This window comes from Geotrypetes seraphini, chromosome 1 (assembly GCF_902459505.1).
Source record: "Geotrypetes seraphini chromosome 1, aGeoSer1.1, whole genome shotgun sequence".
Lineage (NCBI taxonomy): Eukaryota > Metazoa > Chordata > Amphibia > Gymnophiona > Dermophiidae > Geotrypetes > Geotrypetes seraphini.
In genome coordinates, this window is record NC_047084.1 from 14032359 (window position 1) to 14050336 (window position 17978).

The window sequence follows — 17978 nt, forward strand, 5'->3', positions numbered from 1 at the left end:
CCCAAAATCAAAGATATATATTAAATATTAAGACTGGGAAATCCGGGGCACACCACAAGAAAATGTTGAGGAGAGGTCGATGCTACTTTCAACCTTGCCTGCACCACATGGAATACCATTCCATTTGCAAAATATTGTGATGCACCAGATCAAATATAGGTGTATGGTTTAGTTGCACCGCAAAACCCTGCGGGTGCTTATCCAAAGAACTTAGGAAAGTTCTGGCAGCTTCACTGACCTCTGCAATACTTCTTTAGATGTATGAACAGTCAGAGAGGACTAGAGAAGAGCTTAATATGGTCCCTCTTCATAAATGTGGAAATAAGGAGGTTGGGAACTACAGGCCAGTTAGTCTGATCTCTGTGGTGAGTAAACAGAGGATAGTGAGGTTTTTGGAATTCAGTGGAATGCAGGATCCAAGGCAGCATGGTTTTACTAGAGGTAGACTTGTCAGACAAATCTGATAAATTTATTTGGGTAATCAAGAGAGCTGGATCGTGTGTTAGCAAAGCCTTTGACAGTTCTGCTTAATTTGTAAATTAACTGAGTGCCCTAAAGTGACTGTGTTTGGAAACTAGTTAAGTGGAAGGTAACAAAGGTATATTACCAGAGGAAAGGTATGTTACCAGTGGTATACCCCATAGTATACCAGTATACCCCAGGTCCCCAGTCTTTTGAATATTTTTGTAAGCAATATTGCAGAAGAGCTGTCTAATAACGGTTTGATTCGTTGTCGATAATACTAAACTCTGCAATAATACCTGTGAAGGTGTGGATAAAATGAGGAAGGATTTAGTGAAGCTTAAAGAATGGTCTAGAATTTGGCAACTAATATTTAATACAAAAAAATGTAGGGTCATACATTTGGGCTACAAAAACTTGAGGGAGAGATACAGTATAGGCAGTGGAAGACCAGCACTTGGATGTGATCATATCTGACAATCATAAGGTAGGAAAAAAAAAGGTGATGACAAAAGCCAGAAGGATGTGCTCTAACTTTATCCAGTTCTTTGGTTGCCTAGTCAAAGAAATGAATCTGATTTGCCTCTTGTAAAGTCAGTGTTACCATCCTGTTTTTAGAAGCATTTCCATGAATTTGCTAACTCATCTATAATTCCTAATCTCCTCCTTCTGTTGTTGTAGAGAGGGACCACATCAATCCTTTTTCAGGCCTCTGGGTCTTCTGACCACATGGAAATGGTCAAAAAATGGAGCACCCCTTCCCCTCTAAACTTCCTTAGGTTCCTTCAATAACCTTGGATATATTTCATCCAGTCCCATCGATTTATCTACTTTTAGCTTAGGCTGTGTCATGAACAGTCTTCTGAAAAATCATTCAATATCTATTTCACCTTCATTCCTATTTGTGTTCTGCAGTTCTAATTTCAGTCCCTTATCTGTGGACACAGTACAGAAACTTTTATTAAGCAATTCAAATGTACTGATATTAAAATGTTTCAAAGTACTGTACATGTATCCTGCACAAAAAGCTTAATTGGCTTCTGGCACAATTCAACAACAGTAGTAATGTCTGTTTGCATAGTTCATACAACACTGAACATGGAAGTGTTTTTGGCAAGATCCTGAGAATTTCCAGCTTGGATATGCTGGATCTATGTAGAGCTTTTGGCAGAAGGCTGCTACCTGATGTTGTTAGCTGTTGAATACTGGTTCTGTTTCTGCTGAAGTTCTGTAATATCAAGAAGTTTCTTGAAAACATGTTGCTGTGCACCACATGGCAATTCCTTAGGAAAACAGGTGTTCCTGAACACCTTACTCTGAGGAAATCTTTATTCGGCACAAGAAACAGTCAAGAAAGAGCATGGGAAAACAGACTGGATATCAAATGACAAAGGACTAAGGAAAGGCTGTATTCTTTCATCTAGTCTGTTTAACTTGTATGCCAAATACATTATAAGAGAAGCTGGATTGCAAGATAGGAGTAAAGGTAAAATAATTCAGAACAAAATATTTTAAGTGTCACTTTTTGTGAATTCCAAAAGCCTATAAATAAGTAGTCTAATTACACAAGGTCCAACTAGCTGCTACTTTACAAAATGGTTTAATGAATACATGCATGTCCAATACATCAATAAAATTATTGCATTCAAATTGTCTGTAGTAAACATTTTTAACAAAAGCTTTGCAGAATACTTGGTTTGGATGGAAAAAATATTAACAGAATCAGTGACATTAAAAATAAAACCAGCATGACCCATTCTGTATACTTTCTTATAAACAGTTCCAGCAACAGTATTGCTATTTTATATAATTTTTTCAACATGTACAGCAAAGATTGTTTTTACAGTGATGTCAGTTTAAAAATTGTAACTACAAAATAAGTTGATCAAACAGTCTTGGAGCAACAACTCCTACCACTTAAATTACAGTATAAAAACAACCTGTAACCCATTTATACACAACTGACAAAATATATGAACAGATTTCTTTTTTGTGCCAGTTCATTATTTTATGGTAGACAGCAAAACTTTGGCGATCTAATGCATTGAAAATGTTTCAGAGTTCAAGGCATATCACACCACCTTGCTTTGTAGAAGGCAATTAATATACCAAGGATCAGAGGTCTGTAAAAATTGTTTCAAAGTGGAAAAGTGCATGTATCCTGCACAAATAGCTTAATTGGCTTCTGGCACAATTCAACAACAGCAGTAATGTCTATGTTTGCATAGTTCATACAACACTGAACATGGAAGTGTGCTGTTTTTGGCAAGAGGAAGAAATGATCCTGTGAATTTCCAGCTTGGATATGCTGGATCTATGCAGAGCTTTTGGTGGAAGACTGCTACCTGATGTTGTTAGCTGCTGAATACTGGTTCTGTTTCTGCTGAAGAAGTTCTGTAATAGCCAGAAGTTTCTTGAGAACATGCTGTAAAATAAAAAAGGTGGTATGTCATTTTAATTGCATGATTAATTATTTCTAATTTTGTCCAAAAACAAAATGATTAATTTTCTGTAATACAGTACACAGGAAGCAGCTTTTCAGGCTTAGAACAAAACACACAATCTGCCATGTTTACTACAACTTAGAGTGTGACAGCAGTCCTTGTAAGACTGGTTTCTTTATTGTACCGCAACTATGTTCAGACAGCACATATTTTGATCAAGTCTACCCACTTAAATAATCCTCCCCCCTAAGTTCTTCTTTGAAGTGAACCCACATGTTGATCCCATTTGTTCTTTAAGTCAGTCACGTTATTGGCCTCAACTACCTGAAGTGGAAGATCATTCCAACAGTCAACCACCCTTTCGGTGAAGAAGTACTTCCTAGTGTCACCATGAAATCTCCCGCCCCTGATTTTTAGCGGATGCCCTCTTGTCACAGTAGGTCCTGTAAGGAAAAAGATGTCTTCTTTCACCTCAATACGGCCAGTAACGTATTTGAATGTCTCTATCATGTCACCCCTCTCTCTGCGTTCGAGAGGCCAGCCGAAGGGAGACTGTAGGAGCTGTGCCTAGTCCCGAGCACGTGGCAGTGCAGGGAGCAGCGAGTGTGCTAGCAGTAGGAGCGGAGAAGTATGCTAACAGGGAAAGAGCGGAGAAGTATGCTAACAGGGAAAGAGCGGAGAAAGGAGCGGAGCAGGCAGTAGGAGTGGAGAAGGCAGAAGAAGCGGAGGGGGAGGCGGAGAAAGCAGTCAGAGTAGTGGAAAGGGACACGGAGAGGGGAAGAGGTGAGAGCTAGCTCCGTCCACCCCCCAACGTCACCAACCAAACTCCCCCATAAAAGGGGACGAGCCTACGGCGGAGAGTCCACTGTACAAGGCCAGCCGAAGGGAGACTGTAGGAGCTGTGCCTAGTCCCGAGCACGTGGCATTGCAGGGAGCAGAGAGTATGCTAGCAGTAGGAGCGGAGAAGTGTGCTAGCAGGGAAAGAGCGGAGAAAGGAGCGGAGCAGGCAGTAGGAGCGGAAAGAGGAGCGGGAAGGTTGCAATAGCGGAGAAGGCAGAAGAAGCGGAGGCGGAGGCAGAGAAAGCAGCCAGAAGAGCGGAAAGGGACACGGAGAGGGGAAGAAGCGAGAGCTAACTCCGTCCACCCCCTGACGTCACCAACCAAATTCCCCCATAAAAGGGGACGAACCAACGGCGCGCAGCCGTTCGGCACGTGGCAAAGATGCTTGCCTTAGTGAGAGTGCCTTTGCGAAGGGCCTTAAGGAAGGGCTCCGGATAACCGCCAAAGTAAGACTCAAAACTTAACAAGGTGGAATACAACCACCAGACACATATGACTAGCCAATTAACTTTCAGACTCTCTTTTAAACTTTCTTTTAGACCCTCCTTAAACTTTTTATCAAACTTTCAAATCAGACAGACCCTTCTAACTAGCCAACAAGCAGACAGACCTCTCAAACTAAACAACAGGCAGACCTTACCAGACACTCTACCCTTCAAACTTTCAAACTATTTAACAAGCAGCCCTTTCTAGCCCACTAACAAACAGGCAGACTTAAATACAATTAACTAACTACCTTTATCCTTCAAACTTTCAAACTCTCTGACAGGCAGATTTTCATACCATCTAACAGGTGGACTTTTTCTAGCTAACTAATTCACAGGCAGATTAAATTAACTCACAGGTAGACATAACTAACTAACAAATATCTAAACTAACAAGAAAGAAAAAAAATGACAGGAAGAACTAGAAGCAACAAGACTACAATCAAGATCGGCAGCCCAATCACCGAAGGGATCCAGGGGATGGCCACGGTCCACGTACAGACGGAGGGAGAGCCAGGACGGAGGACAGAGGTCTCTGTACAGACCGAGGCCATCCCCAAGCAGATGACTTCAGTCTCCACACAGACAGAAGAGATGGATCAGCTAGACGGAGACATATTGCAGGAGCTAAGGAGCCTGAGAGAAGAGGTACAGCGCTTGAGAAGCATCTGAGAAGACGAGGCCTTCATCGACGGAGTCATCCAGGAGCTGTCCCAAATCACCGAGCAGGAGCCAGACAAGACCATCCTCGAGACACCCAAACCAACCAAACCTGCAACTTTGAAACCAACGATTGGGGTACAAGAAGAGGCTGGAGATGCAGATTCCTGGCAGCTGGTAACTTCCTCCACAGGCAAACACAGAAGACCTTCCTCTTCTTCTGTCTCTTTCTCTCGCTTACAGGGCAGTTTTACATCGACCCCACAAATCACCTTGAGGAACAGATTCCAGCTGGTACAGGAAGTGGTCCAACAGGTGGTTCCGGTTCCGAAGACAACAGATCTGCTCCCCCCAAAGAAGCACAGAGTGGTAGTCATTGGGGATTCCCTGCTGAGGGGCACCAAGGGACCAATTTGCAGACCAGATATGCAATCAAGAGAGGTTTGCTGTCTGCCAGGGGCCAGGATCCGGGATGTAACCGCCTGCCTAGACAGACTCATCAAGCCCCAGGACCACTTCCCCATGCTTCTCATCCATGTTGGAACGAACAACACTGCCAGGAACACCCCGGAGAGCATACCTGCAGACTTTGGAGCCCTGGGAGAGAAGCTGAGGAGGATGGATGCTCAGGTGGTCTTCTCCTCGATCCTCCCAGTGAGGGGCAAGGGAAGAGCCAGGGAAGTTCGTATCCAGAGGACAAACGACTGGCTGCAAGGATGGTGCAAGGAGATGAACTTCTGGTTCCTGAACCATGGAGAGGCGTTGCAAGGACTACAGGGACCAGACGGGCTCCACCTGACCAGAAGGGGAAAGAACGTCTTTGGACACCGACTAGTCCGCCTACTTCATAGGGCTTTAAACTAGGTAAGTTGAGGGAGGGTACCCACTCAAGTACTGGCATAAATAACCAACCTGGCGAGGTAAGTCGTCAATCCATTTCCGAGTCAGAGGTAAGTACACATTGCATTTCTGAGTCTGGGGTAACTGTGGAGGTAGACAGCTCAGAGGTAAGTACACATTGCATTTCTGAGTCTGGGGTAAGTACACACATTGCAAATAGTACTAAAGGAGTCAAATTAGCTCAAGCGGGAATATCTCTACAGAGTCATAGTAAACATAAGGTATGGAGGGCTATGTACGTCAATGCCCACAGCTTGGGCAACAAGATTCTGGAACTAGAGACGGAAATGAGGAACGCCGACCTAGATGTGGTGGCGATATCTGAGACGTGGTTCACGGACTCCCATGGGTGGGATATGGCTATACTGGGTTACAACTTATTTCATCAAGACAGAGGGCAAAATGGGAGGAGGGGTAGCACTATACACTAAAGAGGACATCAAAGTTACCAAAATCGCAGATGTCAAGTACACCGGGGAATTCCTCTGGGTGAATTTGGCCAGGGGGAAGGACAAATGCCTGTATCTGGGCGTAGTATACAGACCTCCAAGACAACAGGATGACCTGGATATAGAATTAGTTGAAGACATAGAGAATATCACTTTGCGTGGAGACACAGTATTGTTAGGTGACTTCAATATGCCTGATGTGGATTGGAACAAACTTTCCTCTACGACCAGCAGTAGCAGAAAGCTATTAACCTCTATGAAGGGAGCAAGACTCAGACAAATGGTATTAGAGCCCACTAGGGATCAGGTGATACTGGACCTGATACTCACCAACGGAGAAAGCGTCACAGAAGTCTCGGTGGGCGATACGTTGGCCTCCAGTGACCACAACATAATGTGGTTGAACCTCAGGAAAGGTTTCACTAAATCAAGCACATTAACCAAGATCCTCAACTTTAAGGGCACAAACTTCGAAAGCATGGGAGACTTCATCCATCAGGCACTGCAAAACCAAGCTGAAACAGATAATGTAGAGGTAATGTTCGATCAACTCTGAAAACAACCATACACAAAGCAACCAACCGCTATATAAAATCAGTAAGTAAACGGCGAAGAAACAATAAACCACAGTGGTTCTCTGCAGAGATCTCAGACCTCATAAAAAAGAAGAAAAGAGCATTCATCTCCTACAAACAATCAGGGATGCAGGAATCTAGGGAGGACTATCTGGCCAAGTCAAAAGCAGTCAGAGAGGCAAAATTCCGAATGGAGGAGAATCTAGCAAAGAACATCAAGAAGGGCGATAAATTATTCTTCAGGTATATTAGTGACAGAAAAAGAAACACAGATGGGATATATGCCTTAGGAAACCCGACGGGAACTATGTAGAATCAGACTCCGATAAAGCCAAACTCTTAAATGAATTCTTCAGCTCAGTCTTCACTTGCGAGGTGTCAGGATCTGGCCCTCAGCTGCAGACAAGGGAAAGCTCAGAAGACCCGTTTCGAAATTTCGAGTTTACACCCAGCAGTGTCTACTATGAGCTATCAAGACTCAAGGTGAACAAAGCTATGGGACCAGCCAAACTACACCCCAGGGTGCTCAGGGAGTTGAGTGACATCTTGGCAGAACTGTTATCCGTGCTCTTCAATCTTTCCCTAAGTACAGGAAAAGTCCCATTGGACTGGAAAACGGCTAACATCATTCCATCCACAAAAAAGGATGCAGGACGGAGGCTGCGAATTACAGACCGGTAAGTCTCACATCGATAGTGAATAAACTTATGGAAACTCTAATCAAACGCCAATTAGATACGATCCTGAACGAGGAGAATCTACGAGATCCCCATCAACATGGATTTACAAAGGGAAGGTCCTGCCAATCCAACCTGATCAGCTTCTTTGACTGGGTAACAAGAAAGCTGGACATAGGGGAGTCCCTGGACGTCGTGTACTTGGACTTCAGCAAAGTGTCTGATAGCATCCCATACCACAGGTTATTGAGCAAGATGAGTTCGATGGGATTAGGTGAAACATTAACTGCATGGGTTAAGGACTGGGTGGTGGTAAACGGCACCCCCTCCGAAACGACGGAAGTGATCAGCGGAGTGCCGCAGGGCTCGGTCTTGGGCCTGATCCTATTCAGCATCTTCATAAGAGACTTGGCTAAGGGGCTTCGAGGCAAAATTACATTATTCGCCGATGACGCCAAACTATGCAACATAGTAGGCAAAAGCACAATAAATAAAAGCACAGTGCTCGACAAAAGTTCAATGCCCAACAGTTTGACGCATGACCTACTCCTACTGGAGCATTGGTCAAAGTGTCAAGTTTTATTAATATTTGATTAATCGCTTATTCAGTTAACTAAGCGATGTACAGCTATATAAAAACATAGGTTGTGAAAAACTAACATGGTAATACATTTCTTTTAATCTAGGACAGACATGCAGCGTGGGGATAGCGGGGAGAAATTACAAAATTTTTAGTTAAAAGGAGAGAACAATAAAAGGTAAAAACAAGAGGAAGGGTAACAGAATAAGAATTGAAGTTTCATATTAAATATTGAACGCATCTTTAAAAAGATAGGTTTTTAATGTTTTTTTGAATGAAGTTATGTGCTTTTCTTCTCTAATGTACTGTGGTAAAGCGTTCCACAGTTGTGGGGCCATCACAGAAAACATGTCAACTAAGTTTTAATGCCAAAAAATGCAAGGTCATGCACCTTGGCAGCAAAAATCCATGCAGGACTTACACCCTAAATGGTGAAACCCTAGGAAGGACAGTAGCAGAACGGGACTTGGGGGTGATCATTAGTGAAGACATGAAGACTGCCATTCAAGTGGAGAAAGCTTCATCCAAGGCTAGACAAATCATAGGTTGTATCTGTAGAAGTTTTGTCAGCCTTAAGCCCGAGGTCATAATGCCATTGTAAAGATCCATGGTGAGACCCCATCTGGAATACTGTGTACAATTCTGGAGGGCACATTACTAAAAATATGTGATAAGAGTTGAGTCGGTTCAGCGAATGGCCACCAGGATGGTCTCAGGGCTCAAGGATCTCCCGTATGAGGAAAGGCTGGTAAGTTGCAGCTATACTCACTCGAGGAACGTAGAGAGAGGGGAGACATGATAGAGACATTCAAATATGTCACGGGCTGTATCGAGGTGGAAGAAGATATCCTTTTTCTTAAAGGACCCACGGCAACAAGAGGGCATCCGTTGAAAATCAGGGGTGGGAAATTTCATGGCGACACCAGGAAATATTTCTTCACCGAAAGGGTGGCAGATTGCTGGAATAATCTTCCACTACAGGTAATTGAGGCCAGCAGCGTGCCAGATTTTAAGAAAAAATGGGATCGGCATGTGGGATCTCTTCACGGAGGAAGTTAGGGGGTGGGTCATTAGTGTGGGCAGACTAGATGGGCCGTGGCCCTTTTCTGCCATCATTTTCTATGTTTCTATGAGTATAGCTGCAACTTACCTAGACGTTCTTCATATGGGATATCCTTGAGTCCTGAGACCATCCTGGTGGCCAACCTTTGAACCGATTCTATTCTCAGCACATCCTTCTGATAATGTGGCCTCCAAAATTGTACACAGTATTCCAGATGTGGTCTCACCATAGACCTGTATAGCAGCATTACCACTTTGGGCTTTCGGCTGACAAAACTTCTCCGGATGCAACCCAGCATTTGTCTAGCCTTGGATGAGGCTTTCTCCACTTGATTGGCTGTCTTCATATCTTCACTAATGATTACTCCCAGGTCCCGTTCTGCAACAGTTCTAGTTAAGGTCTCACCATTCAGTGTAGGTTCTGCATGGGTTTCCGCTACCAAGGTGCATAATTTTACACTTCTTGGCATTAAAATTCAGCTGCCAAATAGTAGACCAGTGCTCCAGTAAAAGTTACGTCCTGTGTCATAGTGTTGGACATGGTACCTCCGCCCACTGTACTGCATAATTTAGCGTCATCGGAAAATAATGAAATTTTACCCCAAAGTCCCTAGGGGTCACTGGAAGTTGAGCATGGTGTTCCAAATCACCAGCCATGATGGATGTTGATGCAGTACCAAAATGTTTTTGGATTTGAAGTTTGCCAGCTTTTAATGACCTCTTCTGCATATGGGAACAGAGGACAGAGTCAATGTTCTGATGGTTCAGGACCTAAGCACTGGATACACTAATTATTCGAGTTATAGCCTGATATGGTCCTATTGCATCTACAGCATTTCTTGAAGCCACTTGTTACCGATTTGGACAAGGAGGAGAAATAGGTGATGCAAAGTCAAAAGGCTCAATAGTCTGGCAAGCTCAAGTAGAAAGCTCCCAGGGAAAAAAAGGTCTTTAAGTAGGAATGAAGGAACTCGAGAAAAATAAAGAATGATGACAAGAAGGCACCAAAAATGAAAAAAAAACAGTTTGATGTGCTGAGAACACTAGACACAGCTTCTCAGTTCCAGGGAAAACAAAGAATTGAAGGATCCTGCAAGCAGATGTTGAGTGGGAAGATACAGGCACTGCCTTGAAATTTAAAAGTGACAGTGCACTTCGTATACATCCATACCAGGTTCTGTGGATGACATCACCAACATGAGAGAAAAATAACTGAATGGCTGAGGAGAAACAAATTTAAAGTTTTGGACTGGACTAGGCAAAGTCCTGACTTGAACCCAACAGATTCTGTGGTAGGATTTGAAAGAGAAGTTCATTCATAAAAACTTACCTATGTGTCTGAATTAAAGCAGGTCTGCAAAGAAGAATGGGCTATGATTCCTCAACAGCAATGTGACATTGATAATGGTAGGAAGCTTTTAGTTGCAAGTATTGCTGCTAAAGTTGGTGCAACTAGTTACTAAATTTAGGAGGCAGTTACTTTTTCACTTGGATAATATGGGTGCTGGATAACTTTGCTCCCAAATAAAGATGTAATTTAAAAACTAGGTTGTGTTTACTCAGGTTCCCTTTGTCTAATGTTTTGTTTAAAGATCAGAAAACATTCAGTATGACATGTATGAAATAAGGGAAATCAGAATGGGGTAAATATTTTTTACACTACTGTATGATTGTTCTACTGCACTATACTGATGTGTATAGTTCTGACACTTAATATGTAATTACTATTTCTAGGATTCAATTTACCATTCTTGATGTTTACCTCATTTACTGTATTTATACTTATATTTGGTTATATTAACACAACTAATACTAAGAATTTGTTATGAGAAAAGAAAATTCATATGTTTCTTGATATTCCAAAGGAGAACCAGAAATGCAGAAGGCCATGGAGTGCTCAAGATGTTGTAAAATTCCCTAGAAAATGTTGTCATGATTTTGTTTTCTGCAAAACGTGTCTCCTGGAAACCAATGCATTTGACTATTTTCTTTACCACTACGGACACCTCTTCTGACTGGGGATTTGCAATAATAGGGGGTTTGGAATGTATTCTGCTCACATAAGAGGGATCTTTTCTTTTCAATTCCAAACTCCAATCCACCTTCTAAGCACCAATATCTGTCTTATCATTCCCTCTGTAATTCCCCCATCTGAGCAGTGTACTGATGCATCATTCTTGTCCAGTTTGTCTTGACTGGACTGTAAGCAGAGACCATCTCTTCTTTATTTTGATGTACAGTGCTGCATATGTCTAGCTACAGAAATGATTAGTAGTAGATAATTAACAATTCCTTTCTTATGCCTCCATTATTATTAAAATTGGAACCCTCAATACTGAGGACTTGAGCTGAACAAATATGGTTATTTCTCCATTACTTGATATTTTATTTCCTATCAGTAATTTTGTATCTATCTATTCGAATGCTTTTCTGCCCAAGATTTGCTTATTTTCTGAAATTTCATAATTTCTTTTCTTCTGAATGGTGAATAAACAGCATTTAAGATTCTATGTGTTCCAAATGATATGACTTATAAGGTAAATTTAAAAAATACACTGGTATATGAATTTTAGGCTGTGATTCTAGATACTGTGTCTTTTTTTAAAGTTTCTTACCTGCTGTGCACCACGCTCATTACTGAGTATTCGAAGTTCATCTGAATGTGCTACACACATTTCATGCAAGGCTGCCAAGTCACGGGACAAATCAGTCCTAAAGTGCTCTGTAGTGTCTGGTAGCTCTGGGACATTCTTTAACAAATAAGTGATATAACAATAAGAATCTTCAATTATAACAAAAAAAACTATCCTTGAAGATAATAATAATAGTAATAACAGTTTATATGCCGCAGGACTGTGAAGTTCTATGCGGTTTACAATGATTAGAAATGTTACAGATTGAGTGAATAAACAAAGTACAGACTTAGCGATTGGTGGTTCTTGCGGTCGTTTGTTAAGGACTAAGATTGAATAGGTTGGTTTCCTAAGTATTTCAGGAATAGATATACAGCCATAAAAAAAAAAAAAAAAGTATCACTCAGTTATGTTTTCATATTAAATCACTCCAAATAATTTCTAAAGCCATAACCAGATTATCTTTGTAATTATTCATTTTTCAACTTGAGTTTTGCTTAGGTCAGTTATTTCAAACCTACCATAACTTCTAATATCCTCTCCGTCTTCCTGTTACTAGCTGACAAAATATAGTTAACCCCCCCCACCAACATACATACACACACAAAATATAACAAAACCCACAAACCAAAAACACACACTCAATCAGCCGTCCCAAAACTTTCTCCCTCCTCCCATCCACACTCCTCTTTACAAAACCACAAGCAGCAGTCTGCGGCTGACCCAAAAGCTTTCCCTTCCATCGGCTGTGGTTTTGAACAGAAGTGCAGATGGGAGGAGGGAGCCGGCCAGAGGAGTTAAACACATGTGGGAGGGAGAGAGGCATAAATTTGGGACACAGAACAGAGGGAGGGAAGGACAACGAGGGGCACATTGGGACGCAGGAGGAAGAGGGTTGCATTGGGATAGGAAGGGAGGAAGAGAGGCTCATTGGCACAGGAAGGGAAAGAGCACACACTTCAGACAAAGGATGGAAGGAATGGTGGAAGTGAGGGAAAGATGCTGAGGTGGAAGAGGGACTAGAAAGAGAGAATTGTTGAGCAGGGTGTCAGAGGGGAAGAGATGGTGCACATGAGGATATGAAGACAGAGAACTGTTGGTTATAGGGAGGGAGATAATTATTGGACATGGTGGTGGGAGAGGCATGAGGTACAGGTGCATGGGGAAGAGAGAGATGAGAGAGAAAAATGTTGGATGTGGAAGTGGAGAGTGAACAGTGGGCTGGATGAAGAACGAAAGTAAATGTAAACCTATCTTTTCTATTTAAACAACAGTACTTTATTTTGAGGATTGCTTCTTTAATGTTTTTACATACTGTGTAATGTACAGGATCCAAGTTACATACAAATTCAACTTAAGAATGGTTTTAAAAACAGAACTCATTCATAACCCAGGGACTGCCTGTATAAGAAAAAATTAAACATGAGCACGAAGATTGACTCCTGTCTCACTTGTAAGAAGGTAACTGGAAACCAGAAGGCAGTCCTGAGGTAAGAGGGGAGCGTCAGAAAAAAATGATATAAATGACACTTCCTACAAACAAACAGTCTCGCGACATGGGATGCATAACCCCACTTGTCCAGGAATAGAGTGGGATTAGTGGTGTACTGAGAGAGGTGGTGCCTCTCCCTCTTCTCCGCCCCCTCCCTCAAGTTGTTCATCGTCGCAAGCAACAAGAACTTCAACATGCTCGTGACCCCATCGGCTCTCCCTATGACATCACTTCCTATGCGCAGCAACCGGAAATGACGTCAGCAGGAGAGATGATGGGGTTGCAAGGAGCACGTTGAAGTTGTTGCTCGCGGCAATGAACAACTAGAGGTACGGGAAAAGGGAAGGGGGCATGCGTGGCGAGCTGTGAGAAGAGGTGGGGGGCAGAGAGGAGGAGAGGTGTAATGGTGCCTGTGATGGATTGTTCCCCGCCACCCCCCTTACTATGCTACTGAGTGGGACTGTACAAGAATAAAAGATATGAGAACATCTAAAAATGGTGCCGTGTGTAAACTTTAGAATTATGAATTGAAAACATAAATGTACTGGAAGCCAACGTTACCTGATAAGCATGGGAAAAAGCTGTCTGACGTGTGTGGCATAGAACTTAAATTGCTGCTTTCTGAACAGATTGTAAACATTTAAGAGAGTAAATGGTCTAGGACACACTACAGTAGACTAGATGGGTCATAACAGAACATGAATAAACTATCTGCTGATCTCCATTGTTCAGAATAGCTGGATCAAATGAAACTGATGAGTGTAAAAGCAACACTTAATGACAGAAGAAATATGAAGTTAAATTGTAGTTTATAGTCTTATGGCTTCTAAATATCTGAGGTGGCAATTGGAGAATGGAGCAAAACAGTGAGGGGACAGACATATTGAATGATTAGTAAGCCTTTTCAAACTGTTTGACCACATACAATCACACCCAAGTCCCGCTCTTCTGTCGTGCAATAAGTTGGTACAAAAGCAGACAGGCGTACCTGTATAGGGAACAGAAAGGGGAGGGTACAGGGATACTCCCTGAGAAACAAGTCTAATCTGCTCATATCATAATACTGCATAACAATCATGAACAGGTTGCAGAAAACTGACAAACCATAAATCAGAACACCCTGCACTAACAGGGTGGGGAACATTAGCTAAAATCACCCAGGGCAAAGTGCACAATATGATCGAATCTTAATCTTAGAAAGGATGGTCAAAGAACCAAAGGTTCAACTTACCAGTACTTATTGAGGCAGACAATCGGTGAATCTGCAACTCCTAGGGAGGGTTCCAGAAACAGATTGATCAACTATTTTCTTTCAGAATGGGACCAATGGCCCTGTACCAGACTGTCCACGCAAAGTGCCGCCCCAGCCAAAAAGACTGATATACGTCATCAAGATCACCCAGATGGAGATCCAGAAGGGAACTCCTCAGGAGAGGGTTCAACCACCAAGCTAGACTGCACCGGGCCTCAGTTGATCAAAAGAGCCACACATTCAGTGGATCCCTCTGCTGAATCCAATGGGAAATAAGCGCGTCTTGTAGTGGGCACAAGTGCACCCTTGCCCAAGGAACTACATTAGTTGTCGTGACCAAGGACCCCAGAGCTTGCAGGTATTGGAAGCCCAGTCTCTAAGGCACCTGGACGACCTGATGTATCTCAGATTCCGACTGGGCTCTGATAAGCCAATCATACAAAAATGGATGGACTCGGATCCAGAGTTTTCGTAGGTGGGCTGCCACCACCAGCATGGTAAAGGTCCAAGGCGCTGTCGCCAGCCCAAAGGACAAGGTCACAAGCTGGAAATGCTATTGCAAGATGTGGAACCTCAAGTATCTTCTGTACTCCAGAAAAATTGGGTTATGAAGATATGCCTCTGTCAAATCCAGAGAGGGGCCAGAAATTCCTCTGGTGTTACTGAGGCAATCACAGACCACACTGTTTTCATTCTGAAACGGGGTATTTTGAAGGCCACACTGACAGCTTTGAGGTCCAGGATTAGTCTCCAGTCTTAGAAGCATCTCTTTGGCATAATAGATAGGTCTCCTCAGTGCTTCAAAACGTCCGAAACCTCAATATGCAACCTAAAAACCAGCTGTGTTCAATGTAATGTAATCTCAATATGTAACCTAAAACCAGCTTTGTTCAATATAAAGTAATCTCAAAACGTCCGAAACCTCAATATGTAGCCTAAAACCAGCTTTGTTCAATGTAATGTAATCTCCTGGAAATGTCCAGCTATCTTCAAATGTAATCCGCTTAGAACCGCAAGGCACAGGCGGAATAGAAATCACTTATGTAATGTAATGTAATAATTAAGTATACTGAGTATCTGCCAGAGCGAGTTGGACTCTGGGATGGGCTCTATAGCTGCTATGTCCAGCATTCTCTGGACAGTGGCTCTGCCTTGGTCACTTTGTCTGGGCATCTCGCTGAAGAGTCCAAAAAAAATTCTGGAAAAGGCCGATAAAACTCAAATTTGTACCCGTCTTGCAGAAAAGACTAGTTCCTAATGTCTTGCTTGTAGGAAAACAACTGGAAGTCAGAGGGCAGTCCTGAGATAAGAGGGAAGGGTCAAAAATATGTAAATGAAGTTTCCTACAAGAGATCTCATGAGATGGGATTGACTACCCACTTGTCTAAGAATAGAGTGGGATTGTACAAGAAAAGATTTTTTTAAAGTCTCCTAGTATTGCTATAGAAATGAACAGAAGTGGTAATAGTGGTAATTTCACAAGGCTTTTAATGCAAAACCAACACCATTTTGTTAATCCCTTTCTAGACCTATTTGTCAGGTGAGGTCTCATTTATGACTTGTACAAAGGTATAATCCCCACCCTCTTTTCTACAAGTCACAAGCTTCCATATGTAAGCTAGCCTCTGTTCATTCCTAGCAATTGTTTTGTCACCTTACCTTGAAATAATTACATATAAACCCTGATGTTGCTTTCCCCTTATGATGTACCATGCCTTTTTTATATACTATATATATGTAAAATATCCTTACCCCAAGCTCATCCAAAAACATGATCATGCGTTGTTTATTACTCTTAATAAATGGATTTACTCCCTCCATATAAGGCTCCTACAAAGTGATCAAACATTAAGCCATAATTAGTATTACACATAGCAAAGTTTTCTAATAAATGTGTGTGTGTTACATTTTAGAAGTAATGGTCAAACAAGTAAATGCCTTTCTATTGGATTAACCTCTTATTGGAATTGGTAACAAAAAATTAAAATACATGATTCCCAGGTGGCTCTGGATTAAGGATAGTTACCAAACTTCCTGGGTTTTATCTACCACCTGAATGCATTCTGACATTCTTTTCAGAATGCATTCTTTTCAGCAATGTAAAATGTATTGTGATACAATACTTTCCATTCTTAAGAAATGACTCTTAGATTACCATATTTTTCGCTCCATCAGACGCACTTTTTTTCCACCCAAAAGTGGGTGGAAATGTCGGTGTGTCTTAAGCAGCGAAGATACTTTTTAACTTTTTTTTTTAAACACCACTTTTTTTTTTTTAAACACCTTTTCAAATGTCCCTTAGAAAGCTCAGCAATAGAGAAGCTCAAAAAACATGGTTGTAAATTGGGCAAATAGCAGCGGGCAGCTGGGGTAAGAGAATTCCCTTAATGCCTTGTAGTCCAGCGGTATATTGGCCGGCAGCAGCGAGCTTTCCGTGCTCCTGCTTGGGCTGGCGCTGCTTTCTGAATGGGTGCCATCAGTTCTCACGGGACTCGCGAGAACTGATGGCAGCTATTCAGAAAGAAGCACCGACCTAAGCAGGAGCGCGGAAAGCTTGCTGCTATCGGCCGATACACCACTGGACTACAAGGCAATAAGGAAATTCTCTTACCCCTAGCTGCACGCAGCTATTTGCTCAATTTACAAAAATGTTTGAGCTTCTCTATTGCTGGGCTATCTACATTCCGCTACGGTGCCTGAGTGGAAATCGTGAGGACATAATCATATATAGTACACACCGGGATACTGGTGGGAGAGGGGGGGCGGGAGCAAATATTATAAGTTCTTTCTTGTAGTACTACATACTGTGTTTTGGTTACTGTTTTGCTGGATTTGCTCATTTTGTTGTACTTCTTTTGATAGCTAATTAATATGATGTTTAAAAAAAAGATACAACGGGGTTGGGAGTGTTTTAAAAAGGTACTGGGAGCACACAACTTTTTGTTGATCTTCTTTGTTTTCTTGCTGATTGCTGGATCTTAATTGTAGTTTAGGGGAGGGGGTTGTGCTGGTAAGGAGTTGGGTATTTGCCTAAGGTCAAATATTCTCTTGTTGATTTTCTCTAACCCTTGGGAGGGGGTGGAGGGTGGTTCTTCCTTTGGGACCATTAGAGTCCAGGTCTCTGATGGTGTTAATAAAATTTTCGCATATTTGGGGTGTATGGGATTTGGAAGGGTGGGAGGATAGAAGTGCTCTTTGTATAACATGATGTATAATTATGATGGTTCTTTCACATTGTTTTTGTTGCTTTCTGGTTTCTTGTGGCTTTGGCTGTTATCCAGCTTTGTTGTCATTTATTGGATTTGTTTTATCATCAATAAAAATGTTTATACTTAAAAAAGGTACTGGGGGGATTTAAAGCATACCACTAGACCACCAGAGGTGAGTTGGGGGGACAAGTTACAGGGCAGGTAAGGGGGAACAGGGTGCAGAGCCTGGCAAGGAGTGTGGGGGGCTGGGTTCAGAGC

At 42.2% G+C, this 17978-nt stretch overlaps 1 protein-coding gene across 1 annotated transcript in view; it reads right to left on the reverse strand.

Moving 5' to 3' along the window:
* Positions 1-2036: 2036 nt before the first annotated feature.
* Positions 2037-17978, reverse strand: part of RASA1 (RAS p21 protein activator 1) — a 207809-nt gene continuing 191867 nt past the window's right edge. Inside the window, exons 23-25 of the mRNA XM_033922545.1 lie at positions 16264-16341; positions 11750-11884; positions 2037-2887 (exon numbers count right to left, since the gene is read on the reverse strand). Coding sequence (XP_033778436.1) covers positions 2804-2887; positions 11750-11884; positions 16264-16341 — 297 coding nt within the window. The 3' untranslated portion in view covers positions 2037-2803. The remainder of the gene's footprint in view (positions 2888-11749; positions 11885-16263; positions 16342-17978) is intronic.